The sequence below is a fragment of the Centruroides sculpturatus genome, unplaced genomic scaffold (genome assembly GCF_000671375.1).
Source record: "Centruroides sculpturatus isolate CEXI.00-Female unplaced genomic scaffold, Cexi_2.0 scaffold442, whole genome shotgun sequence".
In the NCBI taxonomy this organism is placed as follows: Eukaryota; Metazoa; Arthropoda; class Arachnida; order Scorpiones; family Buthidae; genus Centruroides; species Centruroides sculpturatus.
In genome coordinates this window covers 137,604-154,493 of record NW_019384718.1, presented here as the reverse complement: position 1 = coordinate 154,493, position 16,890 = coordinate 137,604, and the positions used below count along the sequence as shown (strand labels likewise).

Below are 16,890 nucleotides of genomic sequence, written 5' to 3'. Positions count from 1 at the left end.
ATGGGAATTTGATTAATTCATTCTGAAAACCCCAAAAAATAAAAAATATATACTTTCTTACTACAAATTTATTTAAATGTAATAATAAAAATACATATATACACAGTCTTGCATTTTTATTAGTCATGTTTTTTTTCCATTTGTGGAGGATTAAAGAATCTGTCTAATGTCGATTGCTTTTCTCTCTTCTTCAGGATTTTTCGAAAGTAATTAATAGCATTGAAATTGTAGAGATCCCCAAGCCTATTAACCTCAACCTGGTTTAGATGCCATTCTAAGACCATTGTTCTGACATCCTCCCACTTCTTCAAAAGATCTTTAATAGCAGATATCACCCTTAATCCTCTTTTTCAGAAAAAAAACATATCTCACTGAGTTTCTTGATGTTCTTCATTTAAGAGTTCTTGGCATTCTTCTGTCATTAGATCAGTTTCAGGTTCCATTATGAGCTCTTCAATGTTCTTTATTTCTCAGATGTGATTTTTGTTACATCCTTAAGCTGCTTGAGTCTTCTTGATTATACTGTATCTTTCTTAGATAAGATTGAACTGTGGCCTGTTCAAGCCATACTGCCCAGCAACATCAGACATCTTCTGCCCACTCTCTACCTTTGCTATTATACTCTCACCTTTTGAAAGTAAAAACCAATGCAAAACTTAACGAGTGCTTGCCTGACAGTCTCGCAAATACTATAAAAGAATTGCTTCTGCCAGGAAAATGAAAGGCTGGAATTATAAGAGAGAGTTTCAAAGTTCGGAGGAATACTATCCGATCAGTATATACCAGGTTAAGTGTTGATGTCTCCCGCGCTCCAAAAAGTTTTGAATTGTTGCCTGAAGACAAGGAAAGACCAATCGGTATTCATTATTTTACGTCTGTTCTACTTGTGTTCCGATCACCCACCGTATTTGTACTGTTGGATGTANTGAAGGGGGTGACAATTCGTTAGAGGTTGAGAAACACTATATTAATGTAAGTAGTTTGTTGGTGCTAAAAGCTTGCAACTTGATATGATATGTTATAGTTTCATTCATGATGTAGCATTTCTTTTAGATATCATCTGTGAATGTTGTCTTTTAAGATATACTTTCTGTAGTTTTTTTATTTATGACCTATAACCTAGTCTTATATGGCAATCATATTATTATTATTTTTAAAATGAGAAAATTGTTCTATATCATCTTCATTAATTAATTAAAATCTCTTTTTAATATGAAGTAATTAATTAAAATCTGAATTTTATGTGAACTTCTAAACAATATTCTATATTACCTGTTAATTCTAAAAGTAATAATAAAATATTTAAAAATAAATATTCATTGTGATGTCTTCTATGTGAGCATAAAATTCCTATAACAGACTTATCATACAGGAAAACCAGCAAAATGGTGTAAAAATAGGCTTTATATGCATTTTGGGTATTATATCCCTCTACAGTTCTGTTTACATCTGATACTTTTAAAGTATTCTTTTCTATTAACTGTTCATGATGAGCAATCTATGCTTCTATTCAACTGTTAATGCTTCCAAGAGAAAGTAATTAAGTAATGTAGATATAAGTTTAATAAAGAATCCAAAATCATTGTTTTTATATAATTTTTGCTAAGAAAAGTATATAACATTAACTTTTCTTACAAATATATCTTAATATTTCTGATTTTATCATAGATATAAGTGCTTTTAGAATAAAGCTTTATCTGTATGAATACTTTTCTAAGTTACTAAGTATATATATATATATAAAGTAATAAAAAAGTTTGTATATTAAATTTAATTAATATCTATCATATTAATAAATTTACAAACAAATGCTTTTTTATTATTAATAATTATATAAAATTTTACTAAATTACTTTTATTAAATATTCAAACGATAGTTATGTTGCTATTCATAATGACAAATTTTCAAGTAATTAATTATTAAAATATTTAACTTTCAAAAACTCTTCAACAAATATATTTATACGGTTATTCTGGTAACTCAGCTGAGATGATAAATTAGAAATTAACATTTTTAGTACAAATGAACTATTTTACCCTTTTATATTATGATAAACATTTGGTAAAAGACAAACGACATCAAAAGCTGCATGAAAAATCATGTCGTCTGTGAGAGGTCGACGACTCCAAAATTTTTGATCTCTTCGGTACAGATTTTTCATTTGATCTTTGTGAGGATTAACAGGGCCACCATACATACTACATAATGTGTTTAAAGATACATTTTTTACTTTGTACACTGGTTTATTTGCATCCTGTTGCTGAAGAACAGCATGAGCAGCCTGTAAAGAAATTAGTAAAATTATTCAATTTATCTTAAAAACTATCTATTTAAATATTCTTAATAATTAATATTTTATTTCTAAACTTATAAATTACATAACACAATATTTTTTTAAATTTGTTATCAAAATTCAAACTTGATCATTTAAAATTTATTTATTTTCCTCTTGCAGAGATTATATAATATTTCTGATAAATAAATATAAAAATGAACTAGTTACTGTGGATACTCAGCTAAATTAATCAATGCACCTTTAATAGTGGGTGAGGTTCAAACAACACTATCGTTTTCAACCCTATTAACAAGCCATCTTTAGGTATTGAAATTAGGATCCTAATTGTATTCTACTTTTAACTTCCATGCCTGAAGATAGTCCATTAACCGAGTTGAAAACAATAGCGTTATTTAAATTCCACCCAGTGTTAAAGGTGTATCAATTACTTCAAAAATAAACCTAAAATTTTAGAAACAATCTGAAACATCATTTGTTTTCAAAAATAACTTCTCAAATTTTCCCAACATTATAGATTTAATAATTATTAATTTCTAAAAATCACATAGATTTTCTGCATTTAAATGGAATTTGTCACTGAACACTTCTATTTTCAGACTACTTGTTTACTGATAGTATAACAGATTATTCTTATCATTTTTGGAAGTATTACAAAATTTGTACAATATTATTATGCTAAAGAATTTTATAAGACACTACACAAGTGTATACATTCAAGAAAAAAATGAATTTAGTAATTTTTAGACTTAAAATTAATTCTACATTATATAAGAACTTAAATTTTTTTTTGTGAACTTTAATATTTTCACAGTTACTTCATATTTTTACACTTGCATTGCAATTAAGTCGATATGCTAAGTCTTAGTTTACGAAATAGGTAAATCATAAACTACAAGTCATTCATTAATTCATTCAAAATATACAGAGAAATGAATATAATAAGCAGTAATATACAAAATGGCTTTATTATTACATAGTAAAATGAATTAAACTAACATTACAAAATAAATTCATTATTTCTAAAAAGTTTATTATATAGTATACAATTTCAAATGAAATTCTATACTGTGAAAAGTGTATGTAAACTTTTAAATAGTTTTAAATACATTTTAATAGAAATTTGTTTTTATCAAAGAAAACTTTCATCCTGTTAATCATATACAGTGGGTGATCAGTTAAGGAACATAATCCGTTTGAAGACTTTGCTATCCGAACTGTTCGTTAACCAATTACTGATTTACCATAGGTTTTTATGGGAATTTGATTAATTCATTCTGAAAACCCCAAAAAATAAAAAATATATACTTTCTTACCACGTTTATTTATATGTAATAGGAAAAATACATATATGTAGTCTTGCATTTTTATTAATCATGTTTTTCCACATGTGGGGTTNTTAATTCATTCTGAAAACCCCAAAAAATAAAAAATATATACTTTCTTACTACAAATTTATTTAAATGTAATAATAAAAATACATATATACACAGTCTTGCATTTTTATTAGTCATGTTTTTTTTCCATTTGTGGAGGATTAAAGAATCTGTCTAATGTCGATTGCTTTTCTCTCTTCTTCAGGATTTTTTGAAAGTAATTAATAGCATTGTAATTGTAGAGATCCCCAAGCCTATTAACCTCAACCTGGTTTAGATGCCATTCTAAGACCATTGTTCTGACATCCTCCCACTTCTTCAAAAGATCTTTAATAGCAGATATCACCCTTAATCCTCTTTTTCAGAAAAAAAACATATCTCACTGAGTTTCTTGATGTTCTTCATTTAAGAGTTCTTGGCATTCTTCTGTCATTAGATCAGTTTCAGGTTCCATTATGAGCTCTTCAATGTTCTTTATTTCTCAGATGTGATTTTTGTTACATCCTTAAGCTGCTTGAGTCTTCTTGATTATACTGTATCTTTCTTAGATAAGATTGAACTGTGGCCTGTTCAAGCCATACTGCCCATCAACATCAGACATCTTCTGCCCACTCTCTACCTTTGCTATTATACTCTCACCTTTTGAAAGTAAAAACCAATGCAAAACTTAACGAGTGCTTGCCTGACAGTCTCGCAAATACTATAAAAGAATTGCTTCTGCCAGGAAAATGAAAGGCTGGAATTATAAGAGAGAGTTTCAAAGTTCGGAGGAATACTATCCGATCAGTATATACCAGGTTAAGTGTTGATGTCTCCCGCGCTCCAAAAAGTTTTGAATTGTTGCCTGAAGACAAGGAAAGACCAATCAGTATATTTGTTATTTTATGTCGTTTCTTCTTGTGTTTGTTCTGCAAGGTGTTCATTATCTAAACATAAAAATCTTTCACAAAAGTGTTCATTATCCAATTTCTTCATTAACTGATCACCCACTGTATATGATTTACATATATATATATGTATATATGTAAATCATTACAGAGCATCAAAACAAACGAGCATCAATTACAAAGCATCAAAACAAACGAGCCGGAAGTCATGATAATCCCGCCAGAATGAATAAGCTAAAAATTCTCTCAATAAACATCAACGGACTGAACAACAAAAATAAACAACAAATCTTCATTCACAAACTGCTTACTAGTAAAATTGATGTTGCATTAATTCAGGAATCAATGCTTAGTGAAAATGAAAATTTTCATCAATTTGCCCGTAACATAAACAAATTTTATCAATGTATCTGGTCCCATGGTAACAGAGGCAACGCAGGAACGGCGATTCTAGTTAAACATGGCATCAATATCGTATACCGGACACACGACGACCACGGACGGTTGGCTCTTTGTGATATAGAATTTTCACAAGAAATGCTGAGAATCATCTCAGTGTACTGCCCATCAGGAGATCCGAAGGCAAGACGTGACTTTATCAATATCCTTGATTTTTATCTGGATTCCACTAACGAAGTCGTATTAGGCGGTGACTTCAACTTTGTCGAGAAAGATATAGACAGAATAGGAAACACCTGCAATAAAAGCGAAACTAAAATTTTCCAGACCCTGAAAGATCGGTTCGACTTAATTGACATTTGGCGTAAAATGAACCCCCATAAACGTGAATTCACATACCATCAGAATAAATCTCACTCCCGTTTGGATAGATTCTATATTTCTAGTCACCTCCAACAGATAACATCAGAATGCGAAATCATTCCGAATCACTTAACTAATCATAGCGATGTTATTTTAACACTCGACTTAACAAAGAGGAAATGCAAATCCAAACATAGAGTAAATACACCCTGGAAAATGAACGTAAATCTACTGAAAGAAGCCGACTTCCTAACTGAAGCAACCCAAGCGATATTTAACACCACGGGAGAAAACGACTGTGATTGGTGGAAAACTGTGAAAAGAAATATTAAAAATATCGCAGTTAAGATAAGTATAAATAAAGAAAAACAACGTCGTAAAGAATACGAAAACGGGATACGAGAGCTGAAACAGGCATACACAGACGAAATCCAATACCCTGGCAAGCATCAAACAGCCATTGCGGACGCAAAAGCCAAACTAAAAATATATCACGAGAACCGTCTACATGGAGCATTTATCCGATCTCGTGCAGAGCTTTGTGAGCAGGAAACTCATCCGTCCAAGAAATTTTATCAAATGGAACGAAAGCATAATCAATATAAAACGATCAGTACAATAAAAAATGGGAATAATGAAACAATAACTGATGATGAAGAAATAACAAAATTTATTCACCAATACTACTCAAAAATATTCGAAAGGAAAAGTTTTCACGAAGGAAAAGCACGAGACCTCATGTCTCGAATGCCAAAGCTTAACAATAAGCAGAGTACTGAGCTAAATAGAAACATTACTTATGAAGAATGCAATGCAGCGCTAAATAGCATGGGAAATAACAAATCACCAGGACCAGATGGGCTACCTGTTGAATTTTATAAACAATTTTTCCTCTTGATAGGGCATCGATACGTCAACATGATCAACAACTCTATACAGTATATAAATAAAAATTCATTCTATCTTAAACAAAAATATTAGAACTACTTAAATATTACTAAACTTAAAATATTTTTACTTTTCATACTAAAAAGCAAACTGATAAATCTAAATATGAAAATACTTTGATTTTTCAATGTTTTAGGTTTTTTTTTTATTTGTGGTTTTATGCCCGTTACTGCTCAGAGAGCACAAAGATGCCAAGATGTTTTAGGTTAATGCAATTATTAAATTTTGACTAGAGTGCATGCACTAAAGGAAAATTATAAAGTTATAAAATAACATGAAATTCTACAAAACTATTTATATATAATGCTACTGAATTGTAAAAACACAGGTTTGTATTTTTAGAAATAGTGTGCAGCATATTATGGAAAAATATAATTGTAAGTTTATTTGTAATTATATATAAGTGAAGTGCTTAAGTTTTCAGAACTAAATAGTTTACTTACATTCTAATGTCATAAAATGATACAGTAGCATAAAAAGCTTGCTAACTAATTTATAGAAATTATTACAGAAAATTTTTCTACTTTTATTAGAAATAATAAGACTAGTAATTATATATTGATAACTTCATAGAAAATCTTTTGCAGTTCTGAAAAAAATATCTCCTGTTTGAATATTTTTTCAAATAATTATGATACAATAAACAATGAGTATAATAAATATTTCCACTCTATAGAATGAAAAAAAAATTAATCCTAATGGTACTACAACTGAAAACAGTTGTGGTCACACATCATTTTAATTCCAATATGTGCTTCATTGAATTAAAATGACAACAGACTGCAACTTTTAGTCATATATAATACAATAATGTATTAAGTAAGATTAATATGGTTGTCATTAAATATTAGCTTGTTTCATTATTAATCACGTCAATAGAGTATTTAAAAAAAAAATGAAGGAGGATAATTTTGACCTTGTAACAGATTATCTAAATTATAGATTTAAAATTAAATGTTTTTTATAATTTTATATATATTTATGTCAAACAATTGTATATTATATATAAATATAAATTTTATTAAATATCTTGAAAATGAACTATTGTTAATCAGCAACAGTTTTGAAGGTTATTAAATGACAAAATAATTTAAATCAATAAATTTTTTTCTTGAATCTAAAGTGTAAATGACTCTAGAATGTTCTTGACCCAAGTAACTTTATTAAGTTGATTAATGCTAATTTTTGTGATTCAAATAAATTTAATTTTTCAGCTTTCATCACTTAGAAGATTTACAATGAATACCAGAAATGTCTTGCCTAAAAATTCTTTCTTGACAAATATATCAAACAGATAGTATTTCTTTATCAATAAGTTGATGAAGCAAACAAATAGTACCAAACATTTTTAATATTATCAAACTGTGAATACATCAATGGCAATAGTAATGATAATTGGCAGTAAATGAAATTATCACTTTTTAATTATTAGCCGATAACTGATTTTATATTTTAATGATATAATACAAATTTTTTGTAACTAATACATTATTAGTATGAAGAATAATATATGAAGCAAACTATTTAAATCTTTTTAATATAAATGTAAAAAAATTATGAGAAAATCTAGAGATATATGTACTAATTCCAGAAATTATGAAGTTTTCACATAATGATTGTCGGCAATGCATTATGGAGTTATCTTGTTATCTATACTAGTGTCAAACAAAGCAGATAAATAACTTCTTTCAAAAACAAAAAAATTGTAATAGATAATTTTCATCTGTGAACTTCATTTGTTAATTAACATTTAATTTTAAGGTATTTGTCTTTTTCTTCTTTCCCTACTAAGTGTGTTTGGTTATTTGAAATTGTCCTGCCCTAATTATTTCAAATAATCAACATTACTGTAATTCCAATAATTTCCTAATTCTAACATTTCCCTGATAATGATAAATCAATCAAAAATAATAATTTTAAGATATTCCAATATAAAAATAATTTTATATATGTATATGCAATGAATATAAATGAAAAAGTACAAACTAACTGGTTTTACTTTTACAGCTGCCAATCAAACACACTGCTGACTGACATTTTCGATACCCGATTTAGAAAAATCAATATAAAAAGTTTAATTGGTATAAATTTGAGTTTTTGTAATTCTGAGTAACATTTTGAATAAAATTCATTTTTTTCCATGCAATTTTATCCTTATAAGCATAAAATTAAGCTGTAAAACTGAATTAGATCTATGGGAAACTATCATGAATTTCGACCTATCAACCTAGAAGTTTCATAAGCACCTCACTGATAACAAGAACAGCTTAAGTTTAAAATTTGAGCTTTCTAGACCCAGTAGTTTTTCTCTAGCATCTGCAGTGCCTGATGATAAAAAAAAAAGGAGAAAATACAGCTTTTTTAGCAATTTTTGCACATTTCAATTGCTTATATTTCAGCAACTGCTTTATAGAAAATTTTCAAATTTTGCACACTATCTAAGAAAACAATTTTCTATCGAATGGGATATTTGGAATTACTATAGGTGTTTGGGGAACAGAGAAATTGACCCCGAAAATCACCAACTCTGATTCCTGTAAGTCAGTCAGTCAGTGACTTTTTTACTTGGCTGGGAGATACTGCCATGATTCCTGATCCTAATTCTTTTTCATAAATTTTACAAAAAAAATATTAAGGCAGATTATTGAAAAAATATTGCTTTATCCATTTCATTTTAAATTATTTCTTTATAATTTATGAATCTTGAATACGCTTGATTTTGTTTAAAAATGAAAGAATATTGAAATTCAGATGTTTTGGAGTTATAGACAATATTCTCATCAATACTTCTGTCTGGTTCTTCAATTTGTTGTAATTTTTAAGAAATATCAGTGGCACATCCAGGGAATGGGCAGAGGAGCCCGACACCCCCAAAGTAAAAGGAAAAGAAACACTAGTAAATTTATTATCCAAACTTATTATACAACTTTCTATCTAAACAATCTAAATTTATTACACAACTTATTATCCAAAAATTTTTCCTAACTAAAATTCATTTTTTATTCATATTGCATCGCATGTTCTATTTCTATATTACTTATGAATTAGCAATCACATAAAGTGGAACTTTTATTGAGTTTGCATTAAAAAATTTTTTATTATCTGTTCAACTCGGTTCCCCAAGATTAAATTTTGTGTGCCACTGAGAAATATAATTTAAATAATTTTTTGAAGGAGTTTTACATATATATGTATATGTTACTGTAAATGCTCGAACTATGGTAAATCCTAAGATCTTCCAGTAAAACCTAAGATTTACCAAATCTTTGTGGTAAAAGTCCGACATTTTCTGTGTTCATCGGTAATTTCGAACTTTTACCAGCATTTACTCGGTATATCTTAGGTTTTACCTCAGAGACATGGTAAATGTTCAAAAAATAGTCCCTGCTTTCTGCACCGCACCGCGTTACAGCCTTCGCTCGCCGCATTCCATTGTTTGACACTTTAGAACGTGCACGTTAATTCTAATCTTGTTTGAGATTTCTTTGTCTAAAAGTTATTTATAAGTCAAGATGAGTGTGAAACGGAGATTTTATGAAATAATGGACGAGCTCGTTGCAAGCAAGAAAGATAATAAATTTTATTCCAATAGGGACAAATACGTAAAACGTTTGGAGGAAGTAAAAGCTGCAAAAAACATGAAAATGAAACAAGCTGTTCATTACAGGCGTATAAAGTGTTACGAAATTTCGACTATAGGCGGCAAAGAAAAACTAATTGTGCCTATGAAGGAGGAGGATGGAGAAATAAGATATTACATTTGTTACGAGGACTTATTCAACATTCTCGAAGAAACACATGTTGCTGTTGGCCACGGTGAAAGACACGGATGCTTAAGGAATGTAACCGCAAGTATAAAAATGTAACAGTTGAGGCTACTATGACATATTTGAAGCTATGTCAACCTTGCCAAAAGAAACAGAAGACTTTGAAAAAAGTCATTGTTGTCAGACCTATACTTCACAGTGAAATGAACTCACGCTGTCAGGTTGATCTAATAGATCTACAAACTACCCCAGATGGAAATTATAAATTTATTTTAGTTTACCAAGACCATCTTACCAAATATGTGATCCTTCGTGCACTTCAAACTAAACGCGCCATAGAAGTTGCACACCATCTTTTGGATATTCTCATTACTTTTGGAGCGCCGAGCATCCTTCATTCCGATAATAATCGAGAATTCTCTAACCAAGTTATTGAGAGTTAATGCTCCATGTGGCCAGATGTAAAAATCGTACATAGAAAGGCAGGACATAGCCAAAGTCAAGGATCATCAGAGCGTGCTAATCAAGACATAGAAAATATGTTGAGCACGTGGATGGAAACCAATCAGTTATCAAAGTGGTCAAAGGGTTTAAGATTCATCTAGGCGATGAAAAATAGAGCATATCACGAGGGAATCAAATGTTCTCCCTACGAAGCAATGTTTGGCTGTTCAATGAAAATAAGCCTTGCAACTTCAGCAATCCCTAGTGACATGATTAGAGTTATAAGATCTGAAGAAGATTTAGAGAAGTTGTTACATTCGCATGACAATACGGAACAAAATAATGACATCGAAAATGCAATCGAACAGGACAAGGAAGAAAACATTGTTAAAAATGAGTCAGAAAGGGATATAGACAATAGCACTGTCAACGATAAAACACAAGATGAAATGATTATTATTGCGATGAAGGCGAAGCAGATACCGATTCAGAGACAGAAAACACGATTGAGTCTCAGGAAGTTCTTGTAACAATAGAGCCAATATCAAAAAAGTTAGAATCTGTAGTGACAATAATAAACAACCCAAAATTGAGTTTGGACAAACGAGCTGAATAAATGAAAGCAACGTCTGTTGATAAATATCCAAATGTGAAAATTGGCCAAAATGTAAGACTGAAAGTGCCCGAAATTGATAAAACCAAAACCGACCCGAAAAGCGTTATTGCAGTTGTAATAGATGTAAAAGATAACGAGTTTTACCAACTAGGTACCAAAATGGGAGAACTAAAACAGCTTTATGCACAAAATCAATTTACCTCATGCCCTGAACACTTTATCAAGATAGAAGTTGTTAAAGATAAAGAAGTGAGTCTTCGAGAAGTTGTCGCAAAATTGTCTTTGACCGGAAACCAAGGTTTCAAGAAATGCAACTGCCTAAAAAAATGCGTAACGAAGAAGTGTGCTTGCAAGTCATCAGGATTACTTTGTAATTCTAAATGCCATGATAGCTCTCCATGTTGTAACAAGTAAAATCCTTTTTTTTACTTTTATTAAATGACAATGAATACCAAATGATTAGAAAAAATACTGTGATTACTGATTAGCTTAGCCAATGTAAGCTATTATATTATTTTTGACAAGATAATTTAATTTTTTGTTATGTTAAAAAAGTATTTTTAAACTGTTTCACCAGTTATTAATTTAATAAATAGGACTTAGTAAGTTGACTGTTTATAATAATTGCAATAAATGATTTTGGAAATAAAACTATGAGTATTTTAATAACCAACATTTACTAATCGTCTTTAGTAAAACCTAGCATGTACCAAATTCTAATGGTAAAAGCCCGGAAAATCATCTCACTTTATAAAAATCCTTACATTTACCAACTCATGTTGGTAAATCTGAAGATTTACGAGTAAAACCTAGGATTTACCAATAAACGGGCTTTTACAGTAACATATATATATATATTAATATATTACTATATTACTATAAAAGTAATAAACAATTACAATTATAATGCAAAATAATAGATTTATAAACATATTTTTATAAAAATATGCTTATGATGATTAATTAATTAATGAGCTTGCAGATTTAAGAATATATTTGCAATATTTATTTATCGTTTTATTTCATTACAAAATTACCATCAGACAATAAACATTATTTCAAAAATGGCACAGCAGTTGCTCTACCAAACTGCTGTATATTTTCAAGCTATCATCATAATATTCAAAGGAGGGTCAACAGATACATCTCAAATCCATTCCCACTGAAAATCATTTAAAATTCAATATGGTAAATAGTAGCACCAATTGATGAGAAATTAGAATTAATACTATATCTCTGCATGTCATGGTTACTGAACTGCAGCCAGTTCTAATATGGCAAGTGTGTTACATCAGTATACATAAGAACAGTAGCAAGCAGTTGTGTTTTTTCTGTGGGCCAAAAGACTGATCACAGGAAGTGCATAAAATTAATGCTTGAAGTGTACATTGAAGAATGTATGCCAAGAAAAGCAATATATAATTGGATCCAGCATTCAATAATGGATGAATGAGAATCACAGACAAGGAACATCAAATCAAGGTCATCCCATGGAAGTTGCAACTGAGATACCAATATAGCATAATTCATGCTGACTGATATGTATTGATGAATAACATAGTTAGTAGTGTGGTTTGTTCTCATGAAACTGTCTACATTGTGCTTGAGCAGCTATAAAATCCATAAAGTCTATGAACAATAGATCATATGCCAGTTGTCTGTTGAACACAAAATGAACAGATTGAGCTTATACATGCAGGACCTCATGTGGTATCATAAAGAAGAAAAGGACTTCATCAAACAAATTGTTTTGGAATAAGCTATGGATACACCACTTTCAACCAGAATTGAAGTATGGCTTCAATTCTGGTTGGAGTTGAAACATCTTTCTTCTTTATCCACAAAAAATCTAAGATGCCATTAGCATACAAAGTTATGTTAACCTTTTTTGGAAATCATAGGGCATCATACTGGCAGAAATCTAGCCTCAAGATGAAAAACAGTCAATGCCATCTTGTAGAAACTGGAGTTGTCCATTTTCCAAAAACAGTAATTCTCCAGGACGATAATGCCCACCCTCATGTGGCCAGACCAATGCAGGAGCTGTTGAAAACTTTTGGTTAAAAACACTTGAAACAGCTACTTTAAAGCTGCAACTTACAAGTTAGACCCCATTGATTTCCATCCTTTGGGTCCCTGAAAAATCACATGGATGGTTGCTATTTCAAAGATAATGATGCCTTTGCCAACAAAGTAACTTGTTGATTTCAGAAACAACCAAAAAAGTCTTTGCTGACAGCTTTCAAGCACTTGTGAAACAATGGGATAAGTGTCTAAATGTGTGTGGGAATTACATAAAAAAAAATTAAGTACTCAGTTTTTTTTTCTATCCCATTTTTTGACATATATTGACTTACCCTCATACACTCAAGTCCAAAAACAGGATGAGCCAAAAATCCTAAAATCTGATTTCAAAAAATTCCGATGGTTTTTTTACTGCAAATAAAATAGTTTACTTATCATAGCTATGTTTTCTTATTCCTTAAGCTTTGAAAACACTATCACAGATGTTAAAGTGTCTGCCATGTTCATGCAAGCACAAACGCCTGCAGCAACATGCATTTCTAACCATGCATCTTAGCATGTCTGGAGAAATGTTATTGATGGTTGCACCAATGTTCCCTTTCAAGAACCACAGATCTCTAGGATTATCCCTGTAAAAGTATTCCTTTAGATTATTCCATTTATTGTGGACTTGCTTACTAACCACCTGAACTTACAATAAAAACACACTTTGAATTTGGTTTCAAACTATGCCTCTAAAAGGAAAACACATTATATTTGTGAAAAAGACGTGCTTTTGCATATGATTAGCCTGTATTGTTGCATTATGACATTGGAGAACCAATAAAAAACTGGTGCAGGTCAGGACATCATCAGCATGTCTGTGCAAAGAGAGATATCTGACATGTTTTGGAATTTGCCCTTTGCAGAGTTAATTTAAATGCTTAGGGCATTGTTATTGTCTTTACATGTTTTCAAAGATATAAATAAGATAATGCTTTTAGAAATTCATAGCATATGTTGACATTACCATCATAAAAAAATATTACAATCCAAGTTTAGGGATTTTTGGCTCGCCCAGAAATGTGAGAACCAAGTGACTTAGTTCACACACTTCCCTTTAATCAAATTCAGAAAATGAAGTCTCAAATTAAACCTCAAAACATCTAGATGTGCAGAAAACTATAGAAGTTTGAATATATTTTGATATGATTAAACTATTAATAATTTTAGTGATTTTCAGTTGGACACAGTTGGTTCAGTTGGTTTAACAAAAAAATATAAAGATTATAAAAAAGGAAATATAAAGATATGAAAATTTTAAAATCTATCAAATTTTTCTTTATTTCATTTCAAGCTGGCTGATAGTATATACATTTTTATTTAGTAAAATACAAAAATATAGAAGATGTAAAATGTCTTTAGATATTGTGTCTTAGCAATCACCAACAACATACGATCTTCATCTACAAAGATGATCTTTACACCTCTGCAATAATGCAAATTGGTTAAAACATCCTCTGGTGACATTGCCATTACTAAAATACAAATAGTTCACTTTCTTTTTTTTATAATTTATAAAAACCTAATACTTTCTGTACATTCAATGTTGATACCTTAAAATTGTCATGTGAGTCACAACTTTGCCATCACTAGTTTAGCACTTTGTTAAATATCTATTTTAAATTATGGTAAGTTATTACTTTCTTTCCTTTTAATGAATAATTATCATGCCCAGTGGATGTTCAAAAAATATCATAATTATTCTTCTACATTAAGTTGCATCTTGAAGTGTCTGAAGACCAACAAAATGCAACTCTGCAACTTGTCTCTAGAGCAGTGTTTTTCAACCTGTGGGTCACGACCCCCAGGGGGGGTCGCAAAGCCTTACACAGGGGGTTGCAGGTAAAAGAAAAAGACAAGTGTTTGTAGGTCTTACACTACAATAAAAAAACCCTACAATTTCAGTGAGAAAGCTGTACCTGTTTATTTTACAGTATAATTGGTTTTTCGATCAATATCTTGGTCTCAACAGAAAGAAAATTAAATACAGTACATAGTTTTTAAAATCACTGATATAGTTTTAATATGGCCCAGGGAAATCGCCAGAATTTTTTAACTTGTAAAGGGGTTGCGTATTCAGGAAGATTGAAAAACACTGCTTTAGAGAATCCCACACATTCTATGAGACTCAGACAGCTTGCAGCCATTCCATGAACAAATAACTTCACTATCAATAAAGTCATTGACAAATACTGCCATATAAATATAGGCATTGTCATCCATGAAAATTAAATCTGCAACCACTACTTCTCAGAAAAGTCTCATGGAATTTCCTTGTCTCTATACTTTTGAATAATGGCATCCCTTGCATATAGCTCAATGCTGCCCTTAAAACATAATGCTTTCTCATTCTATGATGACACCATCTTCAAACCAGTCTTTCCACGATGTTTATGGGACTGTATCAGTTTTTCTGCTCTCTCAAGATTCTAATCTGACAAGAATCATTCAGTACCCAGACTCCTATGTACAAACTAGATGATTATGTTATGTTTGGACATGAGTACAAATAAAACATAATATATACATTATTTTATTTTCAATAAATTTTATAAATACATTGCTTAAAATAATTATTTCTGCAATTTGTTAATGCATTTAATGAATGCATATTGTATTTGGTTATTTACCTATAACTAGTTAATATAATATTTAATTATTTACTGTCTGACAAGTACTTCCTTCAATTTGTCAGATTAGCAACATCAAGCTTTCAGACCATTTTAAAATTTCTGAAATATTGACTATTGTATATATTTTATAGCAACAGATATTTTTTATTTTAAACAAGAATTATAAATAAAATGAGTACTTTAAAGTTTGGTATTTACTTTCTTTTCTTAAATGAATATTATGTTATTAAATATTTCCAAGATCATCATATAAAATTAAATGTAACAATTTTCATATTTGAAAATTCTACTATCAAATTTATAAAAGACCTAAGTTAATATTTTATTACATTAAAATAATACAATATAAAAATTAAATTTTATAATATACAGTACTTAAAATAATATTGTAATTCTGTACTTATAACAATTTTAAACAAAATAAAACTGTTAATACAAAGAATATAATATAAAAAATATAGTACTATAATCACCTAAAAATTACAATAAATATGAATATCAATTTCATTTCTACTGAAGAAGTTAATTAATACTTGTCACATGCTGACAAATAGGAAAGCACTAATAAATTTGCAATGTCAACACCAAGGGTGTTGTAGCAGTCAAACAAGTTACTATAACACTATATATATTATATACATGCAGTCTTACCTGTGTATCAAAAACATTTTCTAATTTTACTTCAAATTGAAAATAAAGTGCTCCACTATCATTTCGACAATCATGAGCAACCTGGGAAAGAAAAAAACATATTTAAATCATTCTGTTCATGAAGTCAATTAATATTGAATTTAATTAACACCAATTTAAAAATATCAAGAATTTTTAATATTATGTCTTTGAATAATCGATTAACTAAATACCTAAATGAATTTATTATTATATTTTTTTATAAAATTCAAGAATTTCATAAAAATATCTTATCAACAAATAAATAAATAATTTTACCTTTTTAAAAATTCTGATCAAATAACTAACTTAAATATTATGTTTAACAAGCTAGATATTTAAAAAATGCAGACATAACCAAAACAAGTTATTTTAAATACAACCTTGAATATCAAGTTTAATGATAGGAAGAAAAATGGAATCATAA

General features: G+C 29.6%; 1 protein-coding gene across 1 annotated transcript in view; it reads right to left on the bottom strand.

The window, feature by feature from the left end:
• The window catches only part of LOC111627964, a 48,538-nt gene that overhangs the window by 6,092 nt on the left and 25,556 nt on the right, over positions 1–16,890 (bottom strand). The window contains exon 3 of the mRNA XM_023371666.1: positions 2,038–2,282. Within this exon, the coding sequence (XP_023227434.1) occupies positions 2,038–2,282 (245 nt within the window). The remainder of the gene's footprint in view (positions 1–2,037; positions 2,283–16,890) is intronic.